We start from the raw sequence: 26,032 nt of genomic DNA, 5'->3' as shown, positions 1-26,032 counted from the left end.
AAATTTTGTATATGATCAATCGTCCCATCCAGCGGCGCCGCACCTGCGTCTTCGTGCAACGCCCAGCTAATCACCTTCTTCCTGATTTATTAGTCTTTTTTTATAGTTTGAGTCAAACTTTAACCATTAATTTAACTATCAAAAATAAGTTATATATCGTAAAATAGTACCATTGAAAACCTCTTTCAAATATGAAACCGAAAATATAATTTTTGTGACATACAACTCATAATTTGTTAACCAAATTTACCGTCAAAGTTGGACACAAAATACGAAGGGGATCAATAAACCCGGATGAAGGTAGTAATTAGTTACTTCAAAAAGCGTTACCGTGGCTGCGGCCAATCCCCTCTCTCCACCATGTATGCATGCAATGATGTCATTAAAGATTCCTCTAAAATCTTTGAAAATTTTAAAAAATTATCTCTAAAACCGTTAATTCAATCGATGATCTATTTTCACCGTTGACTTTGTCCCGACAAGATCTTCAAAACTAGTTGTCATGTCGGACATGTTTCGACAACTTTCTTCCGGTCGTACTTGTCACATTTGTTGCATTTGTCATATTCGTAAACACTTACTTGCCTAACAAAAAATAACTTAATTGCCATATTTACGGTAATTGCTTGTAAATATGGCAACTTGGCATAATTAAATTGTCATATTTGTAAACACTTACGGTGCGGCGTCACTATTTAGATTTTGGGTGTAACTATGGCACATCTAGATGTGACATAACTATGTCACATCTAAAATGACATCATCAATTTTTTTTAGTCTATCAACAACTATTTGTTTGTGTTTGTTTGTTTCCGTACGATCGCTAAGTCGCTCATGAAGACGTAGCTAACATCCAGCCCAACTGTTTATTTCTCACGATCATTAGTCCAGCCCAACTGTTTGTTTCTCACGATACTAATGTCTGCTTGAAGAAAAACAATGATTGTGAAAAGCAACGATCGGTTGTATCACACAAGAAAAAACACCCCTTGAAAGCATGCACTTGCAACCCCCTTGAAATGCATGAAGTTGCGACATGCCTTGAAAGCATGCAATTACCCACCCATTTAAAAACCTACCGTTGCAACTCCTTTTAAAAAACATGCAGTTGTGATCTCGCCTTGAAAACATGCAGTTGCGACCCGCCTTAAAGACATTCAGTTGTGACCCCTCTTGAAAACATGCAGTTGCGACCCGCCTTAAAAACATGCAATTTCGATCTGCCTTAAATATGCGTTGCGACCTGCCTTAAAAACATGCAGTTGTGACCCCCTCTTGGAAACATGCAGTTACGACCCCGTCTTGAAAACATGCAGTTGCAACCCCTCTTGAAAACATGCAATTGTGTCTCCTCTTGAAAACATACAGCTACACTGTGACCCCATCTTAAAAGCATGCAGTTGCGACCCACTTTGAAAACATGCAGTTGCGGCCCCTCTTAAAAACATGCAGTTGTGACCCGCCTTGAAAACATGTAGTTGCGGTCTCTCTTGAAAACATGTGTTGCAATCCACCTTAAAAACATGCAGTTGCGACCTACCTTGGAAACATGCAGTTGTGGCCCCTCTTAAAAACATGCAGTTGCGACCCTGCCTTAACATCATGCAGTTGCAACCCACCTTTTTTTGAGAGAAGACCATCATGGCTAGCTTTATTGCAACTTAAACCAGAATTACATCATCCAAGAGTTTGGGAATAACACAAGCTTGGGGCTCGTTAATCCAACTTGTATTAATCTTATTACAATAACTATGATTAGCTAGCACATGAGCTGCTTGGTTCGAAAAACGACCACAATGCTTAAAAATAACCTTCCCAATAAGTGATGAAATGTCCACACATTCCGCGAAGATGACTGTCGCAGTGTCCCACCATCTGGTTTGGTCTGAACAGTATTCGATCAACGTTGTCGAGTCTTATTTGGCCTCCACTCTAGGAAACCCAAGAGAATTTGCAAACGCAAGGCCATCCCTCATAGCTATAGCCTCAGAGGTTACCACATCTGCTGCATGAGTTAAAAATTTACATTGGGCTGCCAAAAAATTACCTTTGTCATCTCGAGTTACTGCTGCCGTTGTCCCAGTGCGCTCATTTTCATAAAAAGGCCACATCCACATTAACTTTCACGAATTTAGGATTGGGTTTCAACCATCTCTAACTATGATTTTTTCAGGATTTTTTATTTGCTTCATGGAAGTTGTTTGCGGTCGCCACCGTAAAAACATGCAGTTGTGACCCACCTTGAAAACATGCAGTTGCGGCCTCTCTTGAAAACATGCAGTTGCAGTTAGGTTATAACATTTGCAATTGCATGTCTAGCGGCAGACATGCATGTGGCTCCCCCTCCCCCACAGTTGTGACCCCTTTTTTTTCAATCTCAACTTCATTATTCTGTTGACACCGTGATTTTTTTTAAATTATAAGAGGCAAATTATGTAAAACTAAAACCTAAGCAATCAATTTGGAATATCTAGTAACAAACAAATATTAAGCTAAAACAAAATTAATATATTAAAGTTAAGAAAAGAGAAAATAGTGACGCAATGTTCTAATATATATAGTGAAGTAAGAAAAAAATAGAAAGCAAAAAAACAGCAATAAATCATGAGAGAAAAGGTAAAATAAGTCATTGCAAAGAGCTTACCCTTCACCCACCAAACAAAAAAGAAAAAAGAAAGAGCTTACCCCTAGAAGCTATTGTGAACAAACGAGCTCGTGAACAAATAACAAAACATGCAAATGGGCTGCCCCTGGTACAGATGAGCCGCACACCTGTTGCACCCGTCGGAGGGCTAGAAAAGTGACTGCGACCATAATAGTTTCAGCAAACGGATTGGCTAACTCACATCTAGATGAAAATTAACTATGTCACATATAACCTCTCCACCACATGATCTGAAGGCTCTAAGATTCGTACTGCACTTGTTTTTCTCTTGCCATTTGTTGTCTTTGCACGCCGTGATTTTGTTCGTGTGTGGGCTGCTGTGTGTGCTGCTCTATGTGCTGGCGGCCTGCTCCTGTTGCACGGCGCCGTTGTTGCCCCTGTTGGCCTGCTGTATTCTTGCTCTTTGGCATCGCGTTTTCCCCCTCTCTTGTGTGTTTTAGTCTTGGCTTTTCCCTCTTGTTTTTAGGCTGCGATGTTTATTTTTTTTCCCCTCTCTCTCTCTCTCTCTATATATATATATATATATATATGCAATTTTCAATATTCATATGTGTTTAGCACGGCTCATGTGTTGTTGTTTGTCCCAGCACGAGTGATTTGTGCATCCTTGTCCATGTGTTTTTCGGTCATTTCCGTGTTTGTGTTTTTATTTATTTGAGCGGGATTGCTAAAACACATCTAGATGAAATTTAGTGATCTCATGTCTAGATGTCCAGCCATCCGATCTATTGCGTCTTTATTTTTCGTGCTCGAGTGATAGCCTGTGTCGTAACCGATCCGCGCCGCGTTGTAGTCTGTTGGGCCGGGAGGCCTATAGCGGAGCGGGACTGGTTTTTTGTTGTTGCCTTTTTTCCTTTTTTGTTGGGCCGGCGTTGCCTTTGTTTGTGTTGCTCTTTTTTCCGAATACGACAAGTCTAGCAGAGAGTATATTACATCGATACAGCAGCCCTCCTTAAGTTGCCACTCCCCTGGTCTTCCATTTCTATTGTTTTGTTTCGAATCCGAAGGAGACGACCTGATCTGGCGGGTCCATGGCTCAGAGATGGCAGGGCATGTTGTTTTTTTTTGTTTCCCCCTATTTTTTCATGCACTCTTTTTTCCATGTTAAATTTTTTGTATACATCATATGCAAGTGTTTGCCTAGTTGTTTTTCATAGAAATATTTTTTTTTCCAATTTTAGTTTGTATGTAAACACCTCGACTCCGGAATAGAGCTATTTATAGTTTTTGTAGTCGCCTCATTTGCAAGTAGTCATCTCAAAAATCAGTTTTTTTTAGTTGCCTCAGTTGCAAGTCAACCATCGACTCGCAACTGGGGGGGGGGGGGGTTGAGAGCCTTCCATCGACTTGCAACTAGGGGGCGTATGTTTGTAGGATCCTAGTTGCAAATCAACCATCGACTCGCAACCAGGGGGTCATATGTTTGTAGGGGCCCAGTTGCAAGTCAACCAACGATTAGGACGCATCATACTTTTTTGTAGTTGATCAATTACATGTCAACCATCGACTCGCAACTAGGGGGGACATGTGTTTGTAGGGGCCCGTTTGCATGTCTACCATCGACCCGCAACTAGAACGCGTCGTACTTTTTTGTAGTGCCCCCGTTGCATGTCAACAATCGACTCGCTACTAGGGGGGCCTATGTTTGTAGGGGCCCGATTGCAAGTCAACCATCGACCCGCACCTAGGATGCATCGTACCTTTTTGTAGTGGCCCCAGTTGCATGTCAGCCATTGACTCACAACTAGGGGGCACATGTGTTGTAGGGGCACAATTGCAAGTTAACCATCGACTCGCAACTAGGACGCATCGTACTTTTTCGTAGTGGCCCCAGTTGCATGTCAACCATCGACTCGCAATTAGGGGGCGTATGTTTGTAGGTGCTCAGTTGCAAGTCAATCATCGACTCGCAACTGGGACACGTCGTACTTTTTTGTAGTTTCCCCAGTTGCATGTCAACCATCGACTCGCAGCTAGGGGGGCGTATGTTAGTAGGGGCTCGGTTGCAAGTCAACCATTGACTTGCAAGTAGGGGGGCCTATGTTTGTAGGTGCCCAGTTACAAGTCAACCATCGACTCACAACTAGGGTGAGTGTATGTTCGTAGGGGTCTAGTTGCGAGTAAACCATCGACATGCAACTAGTACGCGTCGTACTTTTTTGTAGTGGCCCCAGTTGCATGTCAACCATGAACTCGCAACTAGGGGGACATATGTTTGTAAGGGCCTGGTTGCAAGTCAATCATCGACTCGCAACTAGGGGCGTATGTTTGTAGGGGCCCGGTTGTAAGTCAATCATTGACTCGCAACTAGGCGGGGGATGTATGTTTGTAGGGGCCCAGTTGCAAGTCAACCATCAACTCAAAACTAGGACGCGTCATAATTTTTTGTGGTGGCCCTAGTTGCATGTCAACCATCGACTCGCAACTAGGGGGCATATATTTGTAGGGGGCCAGTTGCAAGTCAATCATCGACGCGCAACTAGAACGCGTCGTACTATTTTGTAGTGACCCCAGTTACATGTCAACCATTGACTCGCAACTAGGGGGGCGTATGTTTGTAGGGGCCCAGTTGCAAGTCAACAATCGACTCGCAACTAGAGGGGACGTATGTTTGTCGGGACCTAGTTGCAAGTCAACCATCGTCTCGCAACTAGGGGAAACATATGTTTGTAGCGGCCCAATTGCAAGTTAACCATCAACTCGCAACTAGGAAGCGTCATAATTTTTTGTAGTGGCCCCAGTTGCATGTCAACCATCGACTCGCAACTAGGGGGAACGTATCTTTGTAGGGGCCCTATTGCAATTTGCAAGTAAACCATCGACTCGCAACTGCGCGTCATACTTTTTTGTAGTGGCCCCAGTTGCATGTCAACCATCTGACTCGCAACTAGGGAGGGGGCGTATGTTTGTAGGGGGCCAGTTGCAAGTCAGTCATCGACTTGCAACAGGGATGCCTTGTAGTTTTTTGTAGTTGCCCCAATTGCAAGTGAACCATCGACTCGCAACTAGGACGCGTCGTACTTTTCTGTAGTGGGCACAGTTGCAACTCCACCCTCGACTCGCAACCGGGCATGTAGGTTGTTCTCATCCTAGTTTCAAGCCCACCACGACTCGCAACTAGGAATGTAGTTGTTGTTGCCTCGGTTGCAAGCCAACCCTTGGTTCGCAATTGGGACTGACCTTTTTTATTCACGCCCAATTGCAAGCCCGTCCTGGACTCGCAACATGGCTCACCCTTTTTTTTAATACACTTAGTCGCAATTCCACCCTTCACTTGCAACTGGGCTTGAATTTTATTTTTGTTGCCCAAGCTGCAAGTCCACCATCGACTTGTAACTAGGCTTTGAAGTTTTTTGTTGCCACCTCAATTATAAGTCCACCTCAATTGCCATTTTTTGAATCCACAAAAAAATTGAACTCATGAAATTTTCTAGAATCACAAATATTTTTGAGTTCGTGAACATTATTTCAAATTCTTGATTTTTTAAATCGCGAACATTTTTCAGCTCGTGAACAATTTTTTTACTTGCAAAATAAAAAAATCAAATTAGTACATAATACATAAATGCATTTACTTTTATTAAAATATTTACTTGAAAATATAAGCTTTTACCCCAGATGCACTTTCACGTTTTGAAATGACAAAAAAATTTAGTGCCCGTGTAGATGCTTTTTTGGGACGTACACACTTCTGTGTTTTTTCTTGTGTGATACAATCGATCGTTGCTTTTCACAATCGTTGTTTTTCTTCAAGCAGACATTAGTATCGTGAGAAACAAACAGTTGGGCTGGACTAATGATCGTGAGAAATAAACAGTTGGGCTGGATGTTAGCTACGTCTGCATGAGCGACTTAGCGATCGTAAGGAAACAAACAAACACAAACAAATAGTTGTTGATAGACTAAAAAAAATTGATGATGTCATTTTAGATATGACATAGCTATGTCACATCTAGATGTGCCCTAGTTACACCCTATAAATAAAGGGTCTGGCTATATGTCGGTTGCCTGAAAAAATGTTTTAGGTCAGTTGAATTTTTTCAGCCGTCGGATACCAGATCAAGGGTTGGATCTCTTTCTTCTTCCTCCCGCCGGTCTTCTTCTTCCTTCAAACCGCCTCATCACCGTCGGCCTAGCCGCCTACTTTCGCGGCGGCGTTCTCGCACATCCTTGCCACACCACCCTCCCCTAACTCTAGCCCACTGCCATGCTGCCCTCCCCCTCCCTCTAGCCCCGGTGCCGACGGAGAATTTCTCCGGCGAATTTGCATCACCGTTGTGCTGCCACGCCCCTACCCCCCCACCCTAAGATAGATGATGGGGTAGCCCTCCGAGCTTCCCTCTGGCCTCCCTCCGAGTACCCGGAAGACCATGATGAGGACGAGGAGGCCTACAGTTGGCGTCAATAAGCGTCCTCATCAATACAATGGCGCGGGGTCATCGAAAAAGAAAGACTAGCCTGCCTATTTGTCGGTGGTGCATTTGGTCACCCAGTTGGAATGTGTGATGGCCATGGGTCCATTGAGTACATGTAGTGAGCAGAAAGAAAAGTTATTCGTCCAATCCCATGCCTACTGCGACTGTTTTAGTTGGGACAACATCCCTTGGCTCCCGGTGAATGCCCTTGCCCGTCGAAATCGACTACCTCATCAGACAGGTTGTCGTTCTTAGCCGTTCGAGGTGGCTACTAAGCACGGTTAAGCCGTCTAAACATTTGAAAGCACGTCGGTTGTCTGGATCCCGACGCAGCAAAAGTCGGGTAGGCATGTAGGCGTGTTTGTTGGACAGTGCGACTGACAATGTGAAGGCATCCCACAAGTTGTTAATCTATACTACTATTAAACAAGCAAACATATTCATCGCTAAGTGCACCCAGTTCAGTGTACACATAACAACACAGACCAATTACAGCCTCACGATCAGGACTACTTAATTTGATTTAACCGTTAAGATTATACTAATCCTCAACCAAAACTGCGTTTCGCAATTTGATTTAACCGTTAAGATTATACTAATCCTCAACCATTTGGACGGATCTTAATTGTCCATGTTTCTTGACAAAATCTCACCTCCATAGCCAAAAGAAAATATCGTTGCAACAAGTCTTGGCAATGTATTTCCAGAATATGTTACCAAAAATACAAAATAAGTTTCGCAACAATTCAAAATAGTAATGCAGCAAATCGGTGGTTATGAAACAATTTTTCACAACATTTTTTTCATGAAGATGTTATAACCGTGCAAAATAGTTTCGTAACAATTTGTAAAAAAAAAAAATCTCGATCTCTATGATTTTTTTTACTTAAGAAGAATGTGATGTTTCATGCTTTACTTTTCTTTCCACCAACTATTTTTTCAAACTTCCCTATATGCTAGTCAAATCATCATAATTTACTTACCTTCTGAGCCTATTTCAGTTTAATTTACTTACTAATCATGGGCAAAATTTGATGACATATATTTACACAATCACATTAATAATATGAACAGATAAATCACAATGTAACATACTAAAAAAGATTTATATCTCATGGCAACACACAGGCATTGTCCTATTTTTTGTTGGATGCGTCTACACAGCGGTCGGCTGCCCCCTGGCGTTCCGGAGCAGCCAGCGAAAATAGGAAAACTTTGATCTTTTTTGGAAAGTATTTGTCTCCCCCATCTGATTAGGAAAAATTTTATTGTCTCAAATGGTTAAACAGAAACAACCCATCAATAGTGCATTAAATGATCCACATGCATGCATTCGGTTGTTGGCTTTTTCATGCATGGCGTGAGGTGGATGACTTTCTAGCATTTAATTCATGATTTATGAATTTTTGAAAATCCATAACTTTTAAACCACGAATCCGAATTAAGATCCGTTTCCACCTTTGAAATCCTTGCGACGTGCTCTTCGAAATTAGATCCCGCATGGGTATGTTTCGATAAAATATTTTTTGTGCAATTTTAGTACATGTTTTGTGCAACCATCTAGCAGTCAATGTGCAACTAACCGCAGTGGATGTGCAACTTCGCACCTACCATGTGGACGTGCAGTTTTTACTGATGGCACCTCCACCCCAAAAGTACCCACTTGGAGTGAGATGTGCAACTTCGTCTCTTGCCGAGGCCAACTGTCTAGTAGTTGACGTGCAACTTTTTTCCTATCCGTGGATGTGCTTTCACTATATACTGCATCGGCCAACTGCCTAGCAGTAGGTGTGCAACTTCATATGCTGCGATGGCCAACTATCTAACAATGATGTGCAACTTTCTCTTGTATCACTCGTGGATGTGCAACTTCGTGTGTTGCCCCGGCCAACTGCCTAGCAGACTATGTGCAACTCCGTCTGTTGCCCCCGCCAACTAAAACTTATATGTATCCACAAGTAGGGAGGGGAAGGAGTTGCACATCGATTAAATAGGCAGTTAGCATGAACAACATACTAAATTGCACATACCACTGATAGGGGAAGTGGGGAAGGGTTGCACATCGACTACTAGGTAGTTGGCCGAGGTAATAGACTAGTTGCACGTCATAGAAAGTTGATTGTCATGGTTCCTTTGTTGCAATATCATAAGAATTGGATCATGTAGCTGCAAACTTGGTTTTCAAAAAAAGTTGTACAATCCGGTACTAAAGTTGCACCATGTAGTAATAGAGTTGCACAATATAGCATCAAAGTTGGCATAAAAATTTTTCGTCAAAACATACCCATGCGGAATCTAGTTTCAAAGATCTCGTCGCGAGGATTCCAACAGTGAAAACGGATCTAAATTCCGAAGCACGGTTTAAAAGATATGACTTTTTAAAAATTGAGAACCCGAATAAATGGACATACGCATTCATGAAATAATGCGGTGTCTTGCCCATGTAACCATTCTAGTAGTACATGCCACGTCATGAATAAAGACAAAATTTAGACCACAAAACCACATGTATGCCTGTGTAAGAGCGGCAGCTCGTTTCATCTAATTAGTGCGTACGCACTTTTTAGAATTTAGGTTTTTTGTTTTGACGGGCAGGCATTGTCCTAGTTAACACTATATATGTGGAACGGTGGTTAAGAAAATAACCTAGAATCACAACACATCTGAACCGTCCGATCCAGATCTTGAGGCACTTATAGTACTCAACCCCTCATATATAGGAACCCGCAAAACGAGTACCGAACCCGTCCAATTCCGTTCCCCTCTCACCCCGACCTGACCCACCCACCCCTCGCCGGCCCACCGCCACAGGTCGCCGCAATGGCGTACAACCCTTCGCGCGCGCGCCTCTCGCCGCCAGCTCCCGCGGCCCCTCGCCCCAGGAAGCGCGGACGCTCTCCCTCTGCTCCCGGCGCGGCGGTGTGGCGCGCGTCCGCATACGTCTCTCCTTTCGACCACCGCCGCCGCTGGCAGGACCCCGCAGGCGCGTCTGGCCGCGTCTGGCAGGGGTACCACGCGCCACATGCTCCGGTGCCCTCCCGGCGGTGGGTATTCGCGGACGAGGTATCGACCTCGGGCTCAGGTATTCTGTTAGCTGCATATTGCTGTCGAGGAGATTGGTTACCTTTGCTCACCACTTGTTTGTGTATAGGTCTGATAAAATTGACCCTTTGCATTAGGTATAGTATAAGGAGCTAGTTCAACCAATTAGTTAGTGGAAGTAATTTTCGAAAGGAAAAAAGGTCGGTGAAAGTCAAAAGCTTCTACCCAGCTAGTGCAATTTCCCACAAAGTCATGATCTTCGTGTGTCCTTCCGTGACAATGTTGGATCAGTTTGGCTTGTTGGCTTGGAAGTGTGTTGCTTATTACAAAGTTATATCAGATTGGGTGCAATTGTGTTGCTGAGATGTAGGCATTTGTGCACTGTTAGTTTTTTACTCATGATTTCTGTCTTTCTTTTGGTAGATGCATGCACAATCATGTCATACAACATCTTGGCGGATAACAATGCACGGAACCATCCTGACCTTTACTTGGACGTCCCTTGGGATGCTTTGAGGTGGGATTCGAGGAGAAGGCTTATTATCCATGAAATTAGGCACTGGGACTCTGACTTAGTGTGTCTTCAGGCAAGAACTCGACCTGCAAATTGGCGATGTCATCCTTCCACTGTACTCTGTAACACTTTGTGTTTGGAAAATAGGAGGTGGATAGATTCCGGGAAATCGCTGCAGAAATGAAGAACAAAGGCTATGAATGTAGCTTTAAGGTATAGCACTATGACATTTCTCTTTTGAATTTCTGCCTTTCAAATCCTAAGCTGAGTCCTGTGCCATCCCCAGGGGCGCACCGGGGATGCTAAAGATGGATGTGCTACCTTTTGGAAGTCAGAACGGTATGACTAATGCTACCCCTTCTCCGCTTGTTATCTTTATTGATTGGAATAAAGCAGCAATTTCATCCTTTTTCTTTGTTTGAACTGTAGGTTACGTCTGCTTGAGGAAGATAGTATTGACTTTAGTGAATTCAGTCTACGAAATAATGTTGCTCAAGTATTAGTTTTTGAGGTACTTGGATTTACATAAAGCACTAGTTGGTTCAGTTCATTAACTAAATTAAGGAGTAGTTTCTCATTCATCTGGTAAGAGTTAGCAGATAATCGCTTGGCTTCTTCTGCTAGTAATCCTTTCCCTATTTGATATGGGCCTGACTAGCAGGAAATAGAGGAGGGGAGACTGGATATCCTTTTTTCTGTGATAGTTCTATCTTTTCTTTGCGAGCTGAATAGCTCTATCTGGAAACATGCACCATGTATTATTATAATTTTAGCTTCCTTTACATTGTGTAAATGAACCAAATGATGTACAACAATCGTGCATTTTCTAAATAGCTTGCCTGCTACCCATCTTTTGTATATTTTTTCTTCTTATTCAGGTCTCTGCTAAGTAACCAATGTTTTAATGTTGGCAGAAAATGGTTGTATTAATTTTTTTTCTTACATGTTTCCTTTTCAGCTTAACGGAACCCAAAAATTTGTACTCGGGAATATCCATGTTTTGTTTAATCCAAAGCGTGGAGATATAAAAATGGGACAGGTATGTCAGTTCAGTTAAATCAGCATCATTTGTTTGATGCGTATCTGATATGAATGTAATGCATAGTTAGAAATGACTGTTGATCACTTCAAATTTGGCAGATATCTATTTACTCCTTCCAAATTTACCCAAATTATTGTTTACTCCTGATTCTCCTTTCCTCCAGATCCGCATGCTACTGGAGAGGGCGAATGCTCTTGCTGGAAAATGGGATGGAATTCCTATTGTGCTTGCTGGTGATTTTAACAGCACACCCGAAGTACGTTTTAGTTGCTTCCTTGCATATATGTGCCTTAAGATTCTCACATAAAGATAATTACTTGTAACAAGTGTTTGGTTTCTGGAACTGAGATGACATGTTACCGCTCATGAGTGATAGTGCTTTAGATTGTCTGCGGGTCTAGGATGGTACAATTAGAGTGTTAAGTTGTAAATAGGTTTTAATTTTTTTGATTGAAATGTGGTATCTTGTGATTTAGAGTTGACATTTTTCTTTCATCTGTTCTAACTTCTCTTTTTTCTCTTCCTTGGAGCAGAGTGCCATCTACAAGTTCTTGTCAACAATGAAGGTGAAATATTGCATTAGATATTTCTTGCATATCCCGAAAGTTATAGTGAACTCTGGTTATTATAGGATTGATTGATTGACCATGCATACAATGTGCTCTTTTTTGTGTCACCAGCTGAATGTTTCTTTGCATGATAGAAGGCAGTTGTCTGGACTGGATAGCTCTGAATTTGGTTTGTATTGTAGGTCAGATTACTTTCTTGTCAGATCTTAGTTGACCTAGCACATTTATTCGTTTTAAGACTTGTATCTACCTTCCTTATAGTTTACTGAACTGCGAATGGAGTGACGAAGAAGTGAGAAATGCGACAGGGTCCTCAAATGTCATGGTCGCGAGACATCCGTTGAAGCTCTCTAGCTCTTATGCCATGTTAAAGGTAGTATTTACTTTCTCGTGGAAACTGAAGCACTCTCTTCGACTACTCAACATATAGTTGAAATGAAGTGCCGATTTATTTTAGGGGAATTCGAGCAATAGGGGTCATCATGGCGAACCTCTGGCAACGTCATATCACAAGAGGTTTCTTGGGACTGTTGATTATTTGTGGTACGCTTCTAATCATGTCTGTATCTTTTTCTACACATATACAATGTGGCTGAGCCTCTTTGTTTAAGGTATACTCCTGGGCTAGAATGCTCCAGAGTTTTGGACACACTACCTGTGGATGCTTTGAGGAGAACGAGGGGTCTTCCAACCAGGGTACTTCCTCATTTAGTACATCATAATAGTTAGACAAATCTTTATGTGAAAAAGGACTATATGGTTTAAACTTTGGTCATGTCATGTTCTAGTTTTGGCCGTAAATTTCCTGTTATACATAATGTTCATATTTAACTGCTTACAATGATGTCATGCTGAAAATTTATCAGGAGATGGGCAGTGATCATCTGCCCATTGTTGCTGAATTCATCTTCTCGGAACAGATCAGAGATGCATCCGAGCAAGAAGATGAATCCGACCAAGACGAATCTGCACGAGAAGCAAGCACATCAAAACACATATATTTCTCAGACAGTGATAGTTAGGCTGATGCAAGTTAGTTATTCAATTGGTAGGAAAGGTTTAGGATAACTGACTCGGAGGGCACAGCGCACAGCACATCAAAGTATGCGCGGCGGTGACCATACCAGTCAGGATTCAGATGCAGAAATTATCTTATCTATCGTAAGGCTCATGTCATATCCTTGCCAAACACGCTGTGAGTGAATGTGCAAGGTGTTTTGCCAGAACCTGTAGTGGATTCCAGTCCTGCTGATACGGATCAGATCAGGTGTGTGGAGATGATGTCTCCAATGCCAAGGTTATGGCCAAACGCTCGAGTGTTGTCCGCAAGGTATACAAAACAAGTAGGTCAAGGACAAGGAAAGAAAAATAATATTTGGCAGTTTAGCATTTGGTACTCAGTGTAACTATTCTCCTATTTTGCGCAGAATATTGACACGCTATCGTTATTATTTATAACGTGCAGTCTGTACATGACGACTGTAGTGTACTCGTTCTGTCTATACGCTATATACTCGCTCGTTGGCACTATTGCTTGGTGATCCTGTGTTTAGACTGCTATATAGGAGTAGGAGACTAACCAAACGTTGCATATATCCTGTAATAAATTATATTAGGAATTGTTGTCATTGATGAGGCCAGGTTGGCTTTAGTAGGGGAGTTGTGTGTCGGTGTCGGCGGCTCGTTTTGGTGGTGATAGTGGTTTTTTGATTATCTATTAATCTCTTGTAACTTTTATTACGGTTTTGCTGAGTTTTAACTATGGTCTCAGTCACTTTTCTAGCCCTCCGATTGTCATGCTAAGATTCGTGATGGCTTCTGTTGGTTATCGCGGGAGCGATTGGTGCACGGCTCATCTGTACCAGGGGCAGCCCATGTGTCTGAGTCTTACCGTCACTTTTCTACGAGCCCACAGACAAGCGACGAGTTACTTTTGCTTATTTGCACGAGTTGAGCTATGCGGGCTTTCTTCTTCTTTTCTACCCGACCAAAAAGGAAAGATGGTTGCCCAAAAAAAACGAAGGAAAGATGGGGATCGAAAGGATGCGACGCTCCTAGCTTTTTGCATGTTTTGTTATGGACTTTGCTAACTTCCGCCCAGTCGGAAGTTAAGCAACAGATCCGCACAATTCCCCCTTTTCTAATTTGCATGCATGTATTAACTTCATCTTATTTCTTTTTTCTGTGCGTGTCCACTGTCTACTAGCAGTTAATTAGCAGCTAATAATCATATACATGCAGAAAAAACAAAATTGATGATGTCATCAAAGATTCTTTCCAATGCGAAAATTCAAAATATTTTGTAGCTCAAACCGTCGCTCTGATTGAAAAACCGTTTTCATATAAAAGATTCGTCGCGAGAACATCTTCGAAACAAGATCCCTTATTAATATGTTTCGACGACTTATTTTTTGGGGTCAAAAATTATCAGGCTCAGGCTAAGTAAGTTATCACGTCTCTAGTTCATAAGTTACCATCTTGTTTATATAGAAATTACCGGGGCATAAAAATGGTCAACCAACCTTCTCCCGAGGTGCAAATGAACCAGAGGAAAATAATAGGTGATGTCATCCTAGATTCCCCCTATTTCAAAATTTTAAAATATTTTGTAGCTCAAACCATCAGTCATATTAAAAATCCATTTTCACATAAAAGATGTGTTGCGACGAGACCTTCAAAACTAGATCCCATATTGATATGTTTCGACGACTATTTTTCGGATCAAAAGTTACCGGGCCGAGACTAAGTAAGTTATCACGTATGTGATAACTAAGTTACATCTTCCCGCAAAAATAAAATAAATAAACTAAGTTACATCTTGTTTATGTTGAAAATACCGAGGCATAAAAATGATCCTTCTACCTTCTCCCCATGTGTAAATGAACTAGAGGACAAAAAAGCTGATGTCATCTTAGATTTTCCTCTATTTGAAAACTTCAAAATGTTTTGTAGTTCAAACCATCAGTCTGATCAAAAAACCATTTTCACATAAAAATTCGTCCTGATGAGAGCCTCGAAAGTAGATCCCATGTTGATATGTTACAACGACTAATTTCATATCAAAAGTTACTACTAATGGGCTAAGTAATTTATCACGCATGTGCTACATATGTTGACATGTTGCTTACACGGATATTACCGGGGCATAAACCTGGTTTCTCTAACCTCCTTATCAGCTAAGGTTAAATTTATCGCGATGTTTGTGCGTGAGTTATCACGTATACAATGCCTATATTACCAAGCTATTTACACAAATGTTATTCGGGTATGTTTTCAAACAACCCCATCGCCAAAGTTATCAGGACTAAGGCACATAAGTTTATCAGGTCTGCGATGTGTAAGTTATCATGCTATTCACACAAAAGTTACCGGGGAGATATTTCATCACCCCCCTCGCCAAAGTTATCAGGACCGTGACACTTAAGTTACCAGGTCCACGATGGGTGGGTTACCATGCTATTCGCGTAAAAGTTACCAAGGGATATTTCATCAACCACCCCTCCCCCCCACTGGCGGCAAAGTTACCAGGACCGGGGTACATAAGTTATCAGGTTTGCGGTGACTGAGTTACCGTGCTATTAACATTAAAGTTGTCGTGGGTGCATTTTATCACCCCCTCGCCAAAGTTATCAGCACCGAGGCACATAGGATATCACCGAGGCACTGGTCCTCAAATGTGTGAGTTACCATGCTATTCACGCAAAAGTTACCTGAGGATATTTCATCAACCCCTCCCCCCATGCCAAAAAGTTATCAAAGACCGAGTACATAAGTTATCAGGTCTGCAATGTGTGAGTTACCATGCTATTCACATAAAAGTTATCAGGGGGATATTTCATCAACCACCCCTCCCCCCACACCCCCATGTGCCAAAGTAATCAGGACCGGGGTACATAAGTTATCAGGTCTGTGGTGTGTAAGTTACCATGCTATGCACTGGGAGTCTATTTCATTAACCCCCTCCCCCCCCGGCCTCCTCCGAGGGAGCGGCCCCGCGCCTTCTTGATCGCGGCGGCGACTCCTCGACGGCGAGACGGTGGCACGTGCATGCGGCCGTACTGGCTGCGTGGCAGGAACGTCGACCCCTCCTTGACCCGGCGTCCAATCTAGACGCCGCGGTGGTGCGGGGGCGAGGCCGGCTCCTCCTTCATGTGGTGTCCGATCTAGACGCCGCGGTTGTGCCGGGGCGAGGCCGGCTCCTCCTTCATAGGACGGAGCGGGAACGTCGGCTCGTGCTTCACGCGGTGGCGCGGCGGGGACAGCGGATCCTCCTTCACGCGCGCTGGTGATGGTGGCGACAGGCCCATGTAATGGAGCGACCGCTCCATCATTATCTCGATCTCACGGATGAAATCTTCGTTCGTGAGAGCGGCCTCCTTGAGGAGTCGGGAAGGCTATTGTGGTGGCTGTTCGGCGGTGCCCGGTCCTCCTCATCACTAGAGGAGAGGACGATCTCCTCCTTGGTGGAGGAGCTGGCCGCCGTGCACACCGACGGGCCGGGAGAGCATGGGCAAGGGCATTCAGACTATTTGACGGCCTACCTAGCCATTCGGAAGGAGATTCATGACGATCAGGGCGTTCAGACTTGTTGCAATATTGAGGTGGTTTGAACGATAGATTTGTCGGGATATGTTTTTAACAACTTTTTTTCTCAGGTCAAAAAAGTTATCATAGAGTTTGTGCGTAACTTATCGTGTTTGTGGTGCGTATATTACCATGATGTTCTGCATTATTTTCCTTTGGTGAAAAAAGTTGTTGACACAAGAAGTCGATGAAAAAAAATAGTGAGAATTTGCATGCGGGAGCAAAATTGATGAACATGTATATAAATGTGAGGTATAGGACTAAAGTTGCACAAAAAACAAGCCCAAAAAACTGAAAAAAGCCTGTACTAATGCAATAATCAAAGCGGGTCAAAAAGGTAACCTTCCTATGTCTAACATAAAGAATGGTGTGGTGGGATGGTTGTGGCTCTAAGATAAGACCTCGTGTCTTTTTTCTCGGTTGCACTGTTTCGAGCGGAAAAAATACGTCCGTCCGATCTGAAATCGATGGCACTGGATGCGTGCGGATCTGTTGCAAACAGACAGTCGGCAGGAAAATAGCTTTCTCGTTTTGTTATTTGTTCACAATAGCTTCTAGGGGTAAGCTCTTTTTTTTGGCGGCTGAGGGGTAAACTCTTTATAATGACTTATTTTACCTTTTTCTCATGATTATTGATTTCTTTATTTTTCTTTCTGATTTTTTTCTTATTTCACTATATATATTAGAACATTGTTTCACAATTTTCTCTTTTCTTAAATTTAGTATATTAATTTTTTTAGCTTAATATTCATTTGTTACTGAAGCTTTCAAATTGTTTGCTTAGGTTCTAGCTTTACAAAATTTGTCTTTTGTAATTTTTTTTAATTCACCGTGTCAACACAATAATGAAGTTGAGATTAAAAAAAAGGGTCGCAACTGTGGTCGAGAGGGGGAGTTGTCAGGGCCACATGCATGTCCACCACTAGACTGCACGTGTTATAACCTGATTGCAACTGCATGTTTTCAAAAGGGGCCGCAAAGTGCATGTTTTCAAGGTGGGTCATAACTGCATGTTTCTAAGGCGGAGTCGCAACTACATGTTTCAAAAGGGGCCGCAACTGCATGATTTTAAGGCGGGTCGCAACTGCATATTTTTAAGAGGGACCGCAACTGCATGTTTCCAAGGTAGGTCACAATTGCATGTTTTTAAGGCGGATCACAACTGCATGTTTTCAAGAGGGGCCGCAACTGCATGTTTTCAAGGCGGGTCGCAACTGCATGTTTTCAAGGCGGGATTGCAACTGCATGTTTTTCATGAACATTTTTCGTATTCGATGAATATTTTTCAAGTAAGCGGACATTTTAAAATTGGCAAACAATTTTCAAAAGGAAAAAACACATGGTTTATGTGGAAATGGAGCGACAGGAAATTGACATAACTCTATCATTATACTTGCGGCACCATTTTTGCCAATATAATAATCAACAAAATGTCATGGTTAATTAGTTTGTCGTGTTAATTGTTCCTAAAACACTTTTCCCTACAAGTTTCCACCTAGCTTCATCGTCGCTACGACTAGTAGTTCTGCTCAAGCCTCTAGCCGCACAACACCAGAAATTACTAGGCTAAGAAAAAACAAGAAAACGCATTAGGCCAGCCCAAAAAGAAAAACTAACGAAGTACAGCTAGGACGACATCAGCTGAGGTGAATTAGAGCATAGTTAGAGCATCTCCAGCCGTGTCCCCAACAGACCCTCCCCAGGCTTTTTTTCACGCCGGCGCCTAAAAATCAGCCTAGTCGCGTCCCAGGAGCCCGTTTTTCGCCGGTTTGGGCCGAAACTGGCGCCGACGGACCCAGGCCGAACCCGGCGCGCTGGGGCGCCGGGGGCGCCGGGGCGAGCGGTTTTGGCGCGAAAGAGCCGCGGGCCCGCCGAGTCAGCGACGCGCGCCTTGTCTTCTCCCAGAACGCCTCGGTTTCCCGCGGGGAATCAATGGCAAGGCTGCCGCCGGTCAGCCTTGCCATTGATTCCTCACGTGCGGCGTATCACGGACGGCGCGGCGACGCCTCCTCTCCCGCCACGTGTACACACGGCGCGGGCCTATAAAAACAGCGGCTCCCCCTCGCCGCTGGCCACACCAGCCCGAGCCCAAACCAGCCGCCGAGCTCTGTTTCTCTCCCGTCCGCCGCCGAGCTCTGCCTATCTCCCCTTTCCTCCCCTTCCCTTCCCTCTCAGCGATGGCCGAACGCTTCCCCGGCGACGCGGCGGCGGCCAACGGCTTCGGCCGCCGCTCGCTCCACGAGTAGGAGGCGCACCTCCTCTTCGAGGCCAACATCCCGGCGCCGCCAGACATGCGCGCCGGGCCGACGGGGTGGAGGCTCAGCAACGGGGGGCGTCCCCATCCCCCCGGTGCCCGACGTCGACGCTCGCCCCGGCATCTTCGCCGCCGAGGTCGACCGTGTGCGGGCGTCCTTGACGGAGGAGCAGCGCGCCCTCCCCCAGTACGCCGCCGACAACCACGCGTCGTGGGCGGCGTACTTCCAGCTCTCAACGACTTCTTCGCCCCTTAGTTGGGTTTTTTAAATATCTTATGGAACGTCGAACATGTCGAATATATGTCAAGTTTGTCGAACTTTAGCCGAGCGTTTTATCCAATTTGCCGAATTCCGTTTTTCTTAAAAAGAAACCGCGTCTGGGGGCGACCCTGGGGCGAGCAGGTTGGGACCTGCTCGCCCCCACGCCGATTTTAGCGCCGGCTCGCTCCCAGGCAGCGGTTTTAAGCGCCCCCTGGGGGGCCAACGGCTGGAGATGCTCTTAAGTCTCAGCTAGACCAGTTCCAGCCAATCTGGGCAGTCTGTACTATGGGCTATATACTCGCTCGTTGGCACTATTATTTGAGGATCTTGCATTTAGACAGCTATAGAAGTAGGAGACTAACCAAACATGCACATATCCCCTAATATATTAGGATTTGCTGCCATTGATGAGGTCAGACCGGCTTTAGCAAGGGAGCTAGGTGTCGGCGGCTCGTTCTGATGGGATAGTGGTCATTTGATGATCTATTAATCTATAGATGGAGTAATTTTTATTATGTGTGTTCTGTTTTATACTTTTGATGGACTTTCGTATGAGGCCAAGTCTTTTTCATAAAAGAAAAAAAAAACTAAAAATTGCTGCAATAGCGAAACATACAGATGCAGAAGCTGAGTGGTACTAGCAAAATGCAGATCGACCTTTGCATTGTCCCCAACCGTCAAATTCCCAGTCCCCACTCATCAGGCACCAACCAAAGGAATGCCTGGTATGGGAGGGCAGGGAGGCCATCCATGGATGTGAAGATAGGGAGGCAGCCAATCACAGCCAAGCGCGCCGCCACGTCACCGCCCCGAGGGACCAAAGACGCAGGCGAGCGCGGCCGCACAAGAGCCCCTCCTACACAACAACCGTTCCAGCTTTTGTTGTTTGGTGATACACAGAGCGAGAGGCCGAGGAAGCGATAGCTCTAGCGATAAGGCACTGACAGATCAATGGCTGCCACGGCGTACTCCGTGGCCCTCCTCGGCGGAGCGCGCCTCCCCGCCGCCACCGGCAACGCCGCCCCCCGCTCCTCCGCCTTCCTCCCGCGGCGCAACCTCCACCCGCTCCGCCTCCAAGGTGCACATGCATGTTAGTACTAGTATCTATCAGCCGAGTTTTTTCGGAGAATTCTTTTGGCTCTGACGACCTCGCCGAGCTTGCAGATGCGCCCAGGCCGTCCCTGCTCCGCGTGAAGGCCGCCTCCGACGACACGTCGGCGAGCGGCGACGAGATCATCGAGGACCTCAAGGGGAAGGTTCGTACGAGCTACCTGCCTGCGTAAACGTATGGGCATATCAGTTCCTGCACAATGTGCCTATCGTCACCAGTTTCTCTTCTCCTGTGTGTGTGGCAGTGGGAGGCGATTGAGGACAAGCCGACCTTCCTCCTCTACAGCGGCGGCGCCGTCGTCGCGCTCTGGCTCACCACCGTCGTCGTCGGCGCCATCAACTCCGTGCCGTTGGTACGTGCACGCTGACCAAATTAACTGCCTCTTCTTTTTACGCAGCTAATCCCCAAGCTCTGAACTGTGGTGGATGATGAATTTATGATGTTCTGTGGTCTGCTTTGTGCAGCTCCCCAAGCTCCTGGAGCTGGTTGGGCTCGGCTACACCGGGTGGTTCGTGTACCGCTACCTCCTCTTCAAGGTATACCAATGTTTGAATTGAATTGGCCAATTTTGCGTAAGATTATTTATTTACATGGATGCTTTGGTGTTTCTTACTTCTCACAGGAAAGCAGGAAAGAGTTGGCCACCGACATCGAAAGCTTGAAGAAGAAGATTGCCGGAACAGAATAAACTCAAGTTCTCTGGAACGTTTTCGATGGCTCTTTTGTCTGTCCATGTAATGGAAGAACACCTACTTGCTTAGAGTACCATCCACTGCATTTGTGCGTTACATACATATCTGTATGAAAAAAGAAATGCGCTTTGGTTGGTGTGCGGTGACAATAGTGAAATTGTATCAGTTTCTGGAAGTCTTCTATTGTTTTATATATCAATGTGTTCATATGGGAAACGTGATCCTTCGAATTGACTTTATATGAATATAAAATGAAACTCGTATTGTATTGTAGAGGATAAGTGACTCAAAGCTGATGCACACCTATTTTAGTATATTTATTTGGTATTAATAAATAAATATAGAAAGGTGTAAATCATGATCTCTTAATCGACTTATGAGGTTTACATGCAAATAACATGTTTTAATTTGATATTACATGATAATGCGGGGTTGAAACTAATGAGTTATCTTAGTTTAATTTAGTAAAGCTCTACAATGATCATTATACCAAAATAAAATGTTGAAGTTACAATATGCATTTAGCAGCAACAGTTTATACCCCATAATTGCAATTGCCTGATATTTGTAGTTGCAGAGAGAATTCCTTATTTGGCCCTTTCTTAAAATTTGCTTTCCTATTTGACCCAAAATAAAAATTTCTTCCCTATTTGACACCTAAAGTAAATTTTGTTCCTTATATGACACTTCTGTCCATTTTAGACACTAACGGTGTTAAGTATGAGGTGAAAAGACCATTTTGCCCCTAGTGCATTTTGTAACTATTTTGGATGTAGTAAAAAAGTAATAAGTTCACCCATGTTTTTGGGATGTTCAATGGATGATGCATATGTATATGTATGCTTCAATATATTCTCTCACTCGTAAAAGCTGTACAAAATATCCGTATAATTTGTACAGTCCATATTTTGATTAGTGTTGATGAATTTTTTTACGAGTGAGAGAATATATTCAATATTGGACTTTATTTGTAGAGTTCATCATGTAGAATAGAGTGCTGCAAAAAGATTAAAGTTTTACACTTTGATCCAAGAGAAATAATTGCTAAAAGAGATAAATACGTGCATGCAAAACTATCCAAATTTGTAATTGGCTTGCATGCATGCACTCATGTATACTCCGTATTTGCACCCAACGGTGACTCAACAAGCCAAGGCCCACGTTAGCTATCAGCGATCGATAAAGCCTCCCGTCCCGTGCAACCGTGAGAGAAGACACGCACGCAGACCGCCAGGCTCGGCTCGGAGGAGACGCACGCACACGCGCCGCCAGGCTCCACGCCGAGGCTCCCCTCAACCCGCACGTCACGGCGCCATGTGCGTGGACGCAAGGCCGAGACCTCCTCAGCGCCGTGGGCTAATCGGCCGGCGAGACTAACCAAAATATGGTATATGGTACTGTACTTTTCTGCGAGTGTATTTCTATGCTTTTACACGCACAGACTTACTTAATGAACAAAATATTAGAGCATACACATATATGCGCAGCATTCATTAAACATCCCTAAAATATGGGTGAACTGGTTGCTTTTTTTACTACATCGAGGATAGTTACACAATGGACTAAGGGCAAAATGGTCTTTTCACTTCACACTTAAACCATTTAGTGTCTAAAATGGACGAAAGTGTCAAATAAGGAACAAAATTTACTTTAGATGTCAGATAGGGAACTTTTTTTATTTTGGGCCAAATAGGGAATCAAATTTTAAGAAAGGGCCAAATAAGGAATTCTCTCTTGGAGGTAAACCCAAATCTACATTAAATATGGATATTTTCATTTGTAGTCACTTTGGATATCGATGATTGTCATCCCACTTCATCATCTTTCGGTGTTGCTTAATGTAATGAGGATGACGCTTCCTTGGTGCTAGTGTTGTTAGGTGCTATTAAGCTCACCGACTCCTCGGTGTTTTATAATGTGATGTGTGTAGTCATCCCTTTTATAGGTTTTCTATAGTTCCCATCAACACGCAAAAACTAATTAAACATAATGTTTCCCGTTCATGACAATTAGGCTTTCATCATGACGTAAGCAAACCTCTTGTTTCCAAAAAGACCAAAAGTCATATACAGCTGACCACCCCCTACAAGGCCATACTTACAAAAAAATAAAATAAAACTACACACATGTACTTAGGGAAATCGACGTTGTATTTCTCCTGCACTCACCCGCAGCGCGCCCTGAGCAAAGCTTGATGTCTCCTCCGGACCTTTGAAACATCATCGGAGCCAGGGAAACGTTGTTGAGCAGCGGGTGTGGAGTCGCCGTTGGAGCTAGAATACACCGATGACAATGATCTAGCAAATATTTGTCATCTCGGATAGGAAGGCGACAAGCAGGCTGGAAGACCACCTGCCAAATAGATCCGGGGAGACGTAACCTTACAAACCCCCCAACTACATCGAAGTTGGCTGAATGTCGCCTGCCGGAAAAGGAGCTAGATCACCAAGACACGAAACAACACGTGCACTATCTCGGAAGACGCCTTTGAGGACCACCTACATAACACCGAGAAACAACAAGATCTACCACTCCAAAAGAGCAGCGACCAGACAATTCCTCGCCCTCCTCTACTCCATCGACAAGACCGCTACCGGCGAGGTGGGCCAGGAGTGGAGGGGAACTTATTCTTGATTTGCGGGGTGCCTCAATCACTACCATACGCCCCCAAGTAGCAGAACTCTAATCCTAAGAGACCTAACTCCAGCGCTGCAACACAAATCTGAGGTCCCCACCCCTCCCCTAAAGGAACAAAATCGAGGCGTTGTTCATCATCGCTCGTAGCAGGCCTGTCCAGGCTCACAACATGGGCCTCACCGCTCGCAGTAGTCGGTTGTTGCACTCGCCAGCTTTGCAGCACTCGCCACACACGAGGGTCGGACTTGCATCACCCAATAGTGTTGGGGAAACGTGTAGGCTACGACAACCACGAATCAAAAATCCTACCATGTCACCAAGGAACGGTATGCAGGTGCAGGTCATGAGTGTGCTACTTGACAACCTAGTGCAAGCAGTTCTAGTCGAAGTAGTCGATGTCATCCAGGATAGTGGTTTCAATCCAAGAACAATGACTACGGCCATGCCTTGAAGGTATCCCACATACATGAATGGGGATCTAGCGCAGAACGGTGCTAGCAACCCTCGGCAGCAATAGGGAACATGAGAAAGGTGAAGGCAGAGGGGCAACAACCACATTGGATGATGTAGCCCCCTTGCCTCCTTAGGGTTTGGTGCGGCCAACCCACTTTTGCACTAATGGCCCTTAGACCCATGTGGCTGGGGGATGGGTGGTTGGCTCCAAAACTCGTTCTGGTCCTTTCCCCGCTCTAGCTTTTCCGTATTTAATTCTTATTCCATCAAGTGTGCGCCCCTACATATTCATATATGCGTGGATGTAGTCATTGCCCGAGAACACCTTCTCAGTCAATAGTCGATAGTCGGGTCTAGCTACTCATACCGAATCCCACACAGTAACAGCGGCAGGATCATCCCATGACCCATGCAGCCTTCTCGCACTGTAGCACAATAGCTACAGTGCATGCTACAGTCAACGAAAGCACAAGAGGCTCACGCCTCAGGGCAGTACCTAGGCTGCCTGGGCCTGGCGTCGCCATTGCTCCCGCACATATACGAAGACCATTTGAATGAATCTTGTACATGTCATGTGATCCCTTTCCTCAAGATATATGTCGTGCTCAAGGCAAAGGTCACCCTAGTTTCCAGCTCTATCCCATTCTTTTGACCATGTTCTGGAATTCGTTGAAATATCATTAACACCTTAATCATAGGCATTGCAATGTGTTTTATGAAACCAAACACTAGAGAGGGTCCAGAAAAATATATCCCCATCTTCAGATGGAGAAATCACATCTTGATCAATCTATGACCCACGACTTGCTTTCTGGTAAATCCAAAAGCCACCTTTATAAGTATCCAGTTACAAATTAATGTTTGGCGACCTCAAATATACCATCTGATTCCTCTTGCATTTTATTTTGGACCCTAATATCTAGCTTCGAGAGGGAGCTGCCCCTATCAAACGAATCATTCCGGGGGGGGGGGGGGGGGGGGGGCAGCTCCCGGCGACCGTTTTCGCTCGTTTGACAGCAGGCAAGCCCAGCGCGATCCCCCAACCCAAAAGGCCCAACAAAAGTGTTTTTTTGTTTAAAATTACCATGTTATAACTTTTAAACCAAAAAAGTTGAGTGATCTAGATTTCTTTTTGCCATGCTAAACTTAAAAGGTGAAATCCTCTAGTCTAGATAAAAAAATGCCACCCTCGGGGAAAAAATGGCATAAACAAAAAATAAACAAAATTATAAAAAAGTTGCCATCCTACAACTTTTAAACTGGTATCCTCGGGATAAAAATGCCATGAACAAATAATAAGCACAAAATTATAAAATTGAGAAAATGCCATGCTTTGAAAAAAATTACCGTGCTACTTTATAAAACTACCATCCTCTAGTTAATTTTTTATCTGGACAAGCCTAAAAAGTAAAACTGTCCTACCATTAAAAAATAAAAAAATTCCACCCTCTCAAACATTAAAAAATGTCATCCTATTTATCAGAAAAAATGCCACTCTCTCAATAACTAAAATGACATCCTATTATTGATAAAAAATGCAAGCTATTGTTAATAAAAATTACATGCACTTAATCACGCCATAAAAATAAAAATGCCATCTCTCAATAATAAAAATAGCATTATATTGTTGATAAGATTCCATCATATTGTTAATAAAATTGCCATGCCATTAAAAATAAAAAATGTCCATCTCTCAATAATAAAAATACCATGCTATAAAAAATAAAACTGTCATTTGAGAAAATAAAAAAAAATCAGGATTTTGGGGTTGAAAAATATATATGCCATCTTA

At 43.8% G+C, this 26,032-nt stretch overlaps 2 protein-coding genes across 3 annotated transcripts; both read left to right on the top strand.

The window, feature by feature from the left end:
- Positions 1 to 9,832: 9,832 nt before the first annotated feature.
- Positions 9,833 to 13,643, top strand: LOC123170284 (carbon catabolite repressor protein 4 homolog 3). Its single transcript, XM_044588116.1, has 13 exons — positions 9,833 to 10,162; positions 10,546 to 10,709; positions 10,784 to 10,849; positions 10,923 to 10,975; positions 11,066 to 11,147; positions 11,595 to 11,675; positions 11,842 to 11,934; positions 12,212 to 12,244; positions 12,359 to 12,429; positions 12,509 to 12,620; positions 12,705 to 12,790; positions 12,859 to 12,943; positions 13,114 to 13,643. The coding sequence occupies exons 1-13, from the start codon at positions 9,901 to 9,903 to the stop codon at positions 13,267 to 13,269; spliced, it is 1,344 nt and encodes a 447-aa protein (XP_044444051.1). The 5' UTR covers positions 9,833 to 9,900; the 3' UTR covers positions 13,270 to 13,643.
- A 6,475-nt stretch (positions 13,644 to 20,118) lies between these two features.
- LOC123170283 (protein CURVATURE THYLAKOID 1A, chloroplastic) lies at positions 20,119 to 21,423 on the top strand. Of its 2 annotated transcripts, none has more exons than XM_044588115.1 (5): positions 20,119 to 20,425; positions 20,512 to 20,603; positions 20,703 to 20,810; positions 20,923 to 20,994; positions 21,081 to 21,423. In XM_044588115.1, the coding sequence occupies exons 1-5, from the start codon at positions 20,299 to 20,301 to the stop codon at positions 21,144 to 21,146; spliced, it is 465 nt and encodes a 154-aa protein (XP_044444050.1). In that variant the 5' UTR covers positions 20,119 to 20,298; the 3' UTR covers positions 21,147 to 21,423. The 2 variants fall into 2 exon arrangements, with proteins under 2 accessions (XP_044444050.1, XP_044444049.1); XM_044588114.1 differs by having other exon boundaries at positions 20,158 to 20,437.
- The last annotated feature ends 4,609 nt before the right edge of the window (positions 21,424 to 26,032 follow it).

Source organism: Triticum aestivum, chromosome 7D (assembly GCF_018294505.1).
Source record: "Triticum aestivum cultivar Chinese Spring chromosome 7D, IWGSC CS RefSeq v2.1, whole genome shotgun sequence".
NCBI lineage: Eukaryota > Viridiplantae > Streptophyta > Magnoliopsida > Poales > Poaceae > Triticum > Triticum aestivum.
This window is presented reverse-complemented; position numbering and strand designations above follow the sequence as displayed.

Bases quoted from the DNA above. Each gene is read 5' to 3' on its own strand.
- LOC123170283 (XM_044588114.1), top strand. From the start codon at position 20,299: ATGGCTGCCACGGCGTACTCCGTGGCCCTCCTCGGCGGAGCGCGCCTC. The intron at 20,438-20,511 runs GTTAGTACTAGT...CCGAGCTTGCAG, and splicing joins CCTCCAAGGTGCACATGCAT to ATGCGCCCAGGCCGTCCCTG. The intron at 20,811-20,922 runs GTACGTGCACGC...TGCTTTGTGCAG, and splicing joins CCATCAACTCCGTGCCGTTG to CTCCCCAAGCTCCTGGAGCT.
- LOC123170284 (XM_044588116.1), top strand. From the start codon at position 9,901: ATGGCGTACAACCCTTCGCGCGCGCGCCTCTCGCCGCCAGCTCCCGCG. The intron at 11,935-12,211 runs GTACGTTTTAGT...TCCTTGGAGCAG, and splicing joins ATTTTAACAGCACACCCGAA to AGTGCCATCTACAAGTTCTT. The intron at 12,430-12,508 runs GTCAGATTACTT...CCTTCCTTATAG, and splicing joins GAATTTGGTTTGTATTGTAG to TTTACTGAACTGCGAATGGA.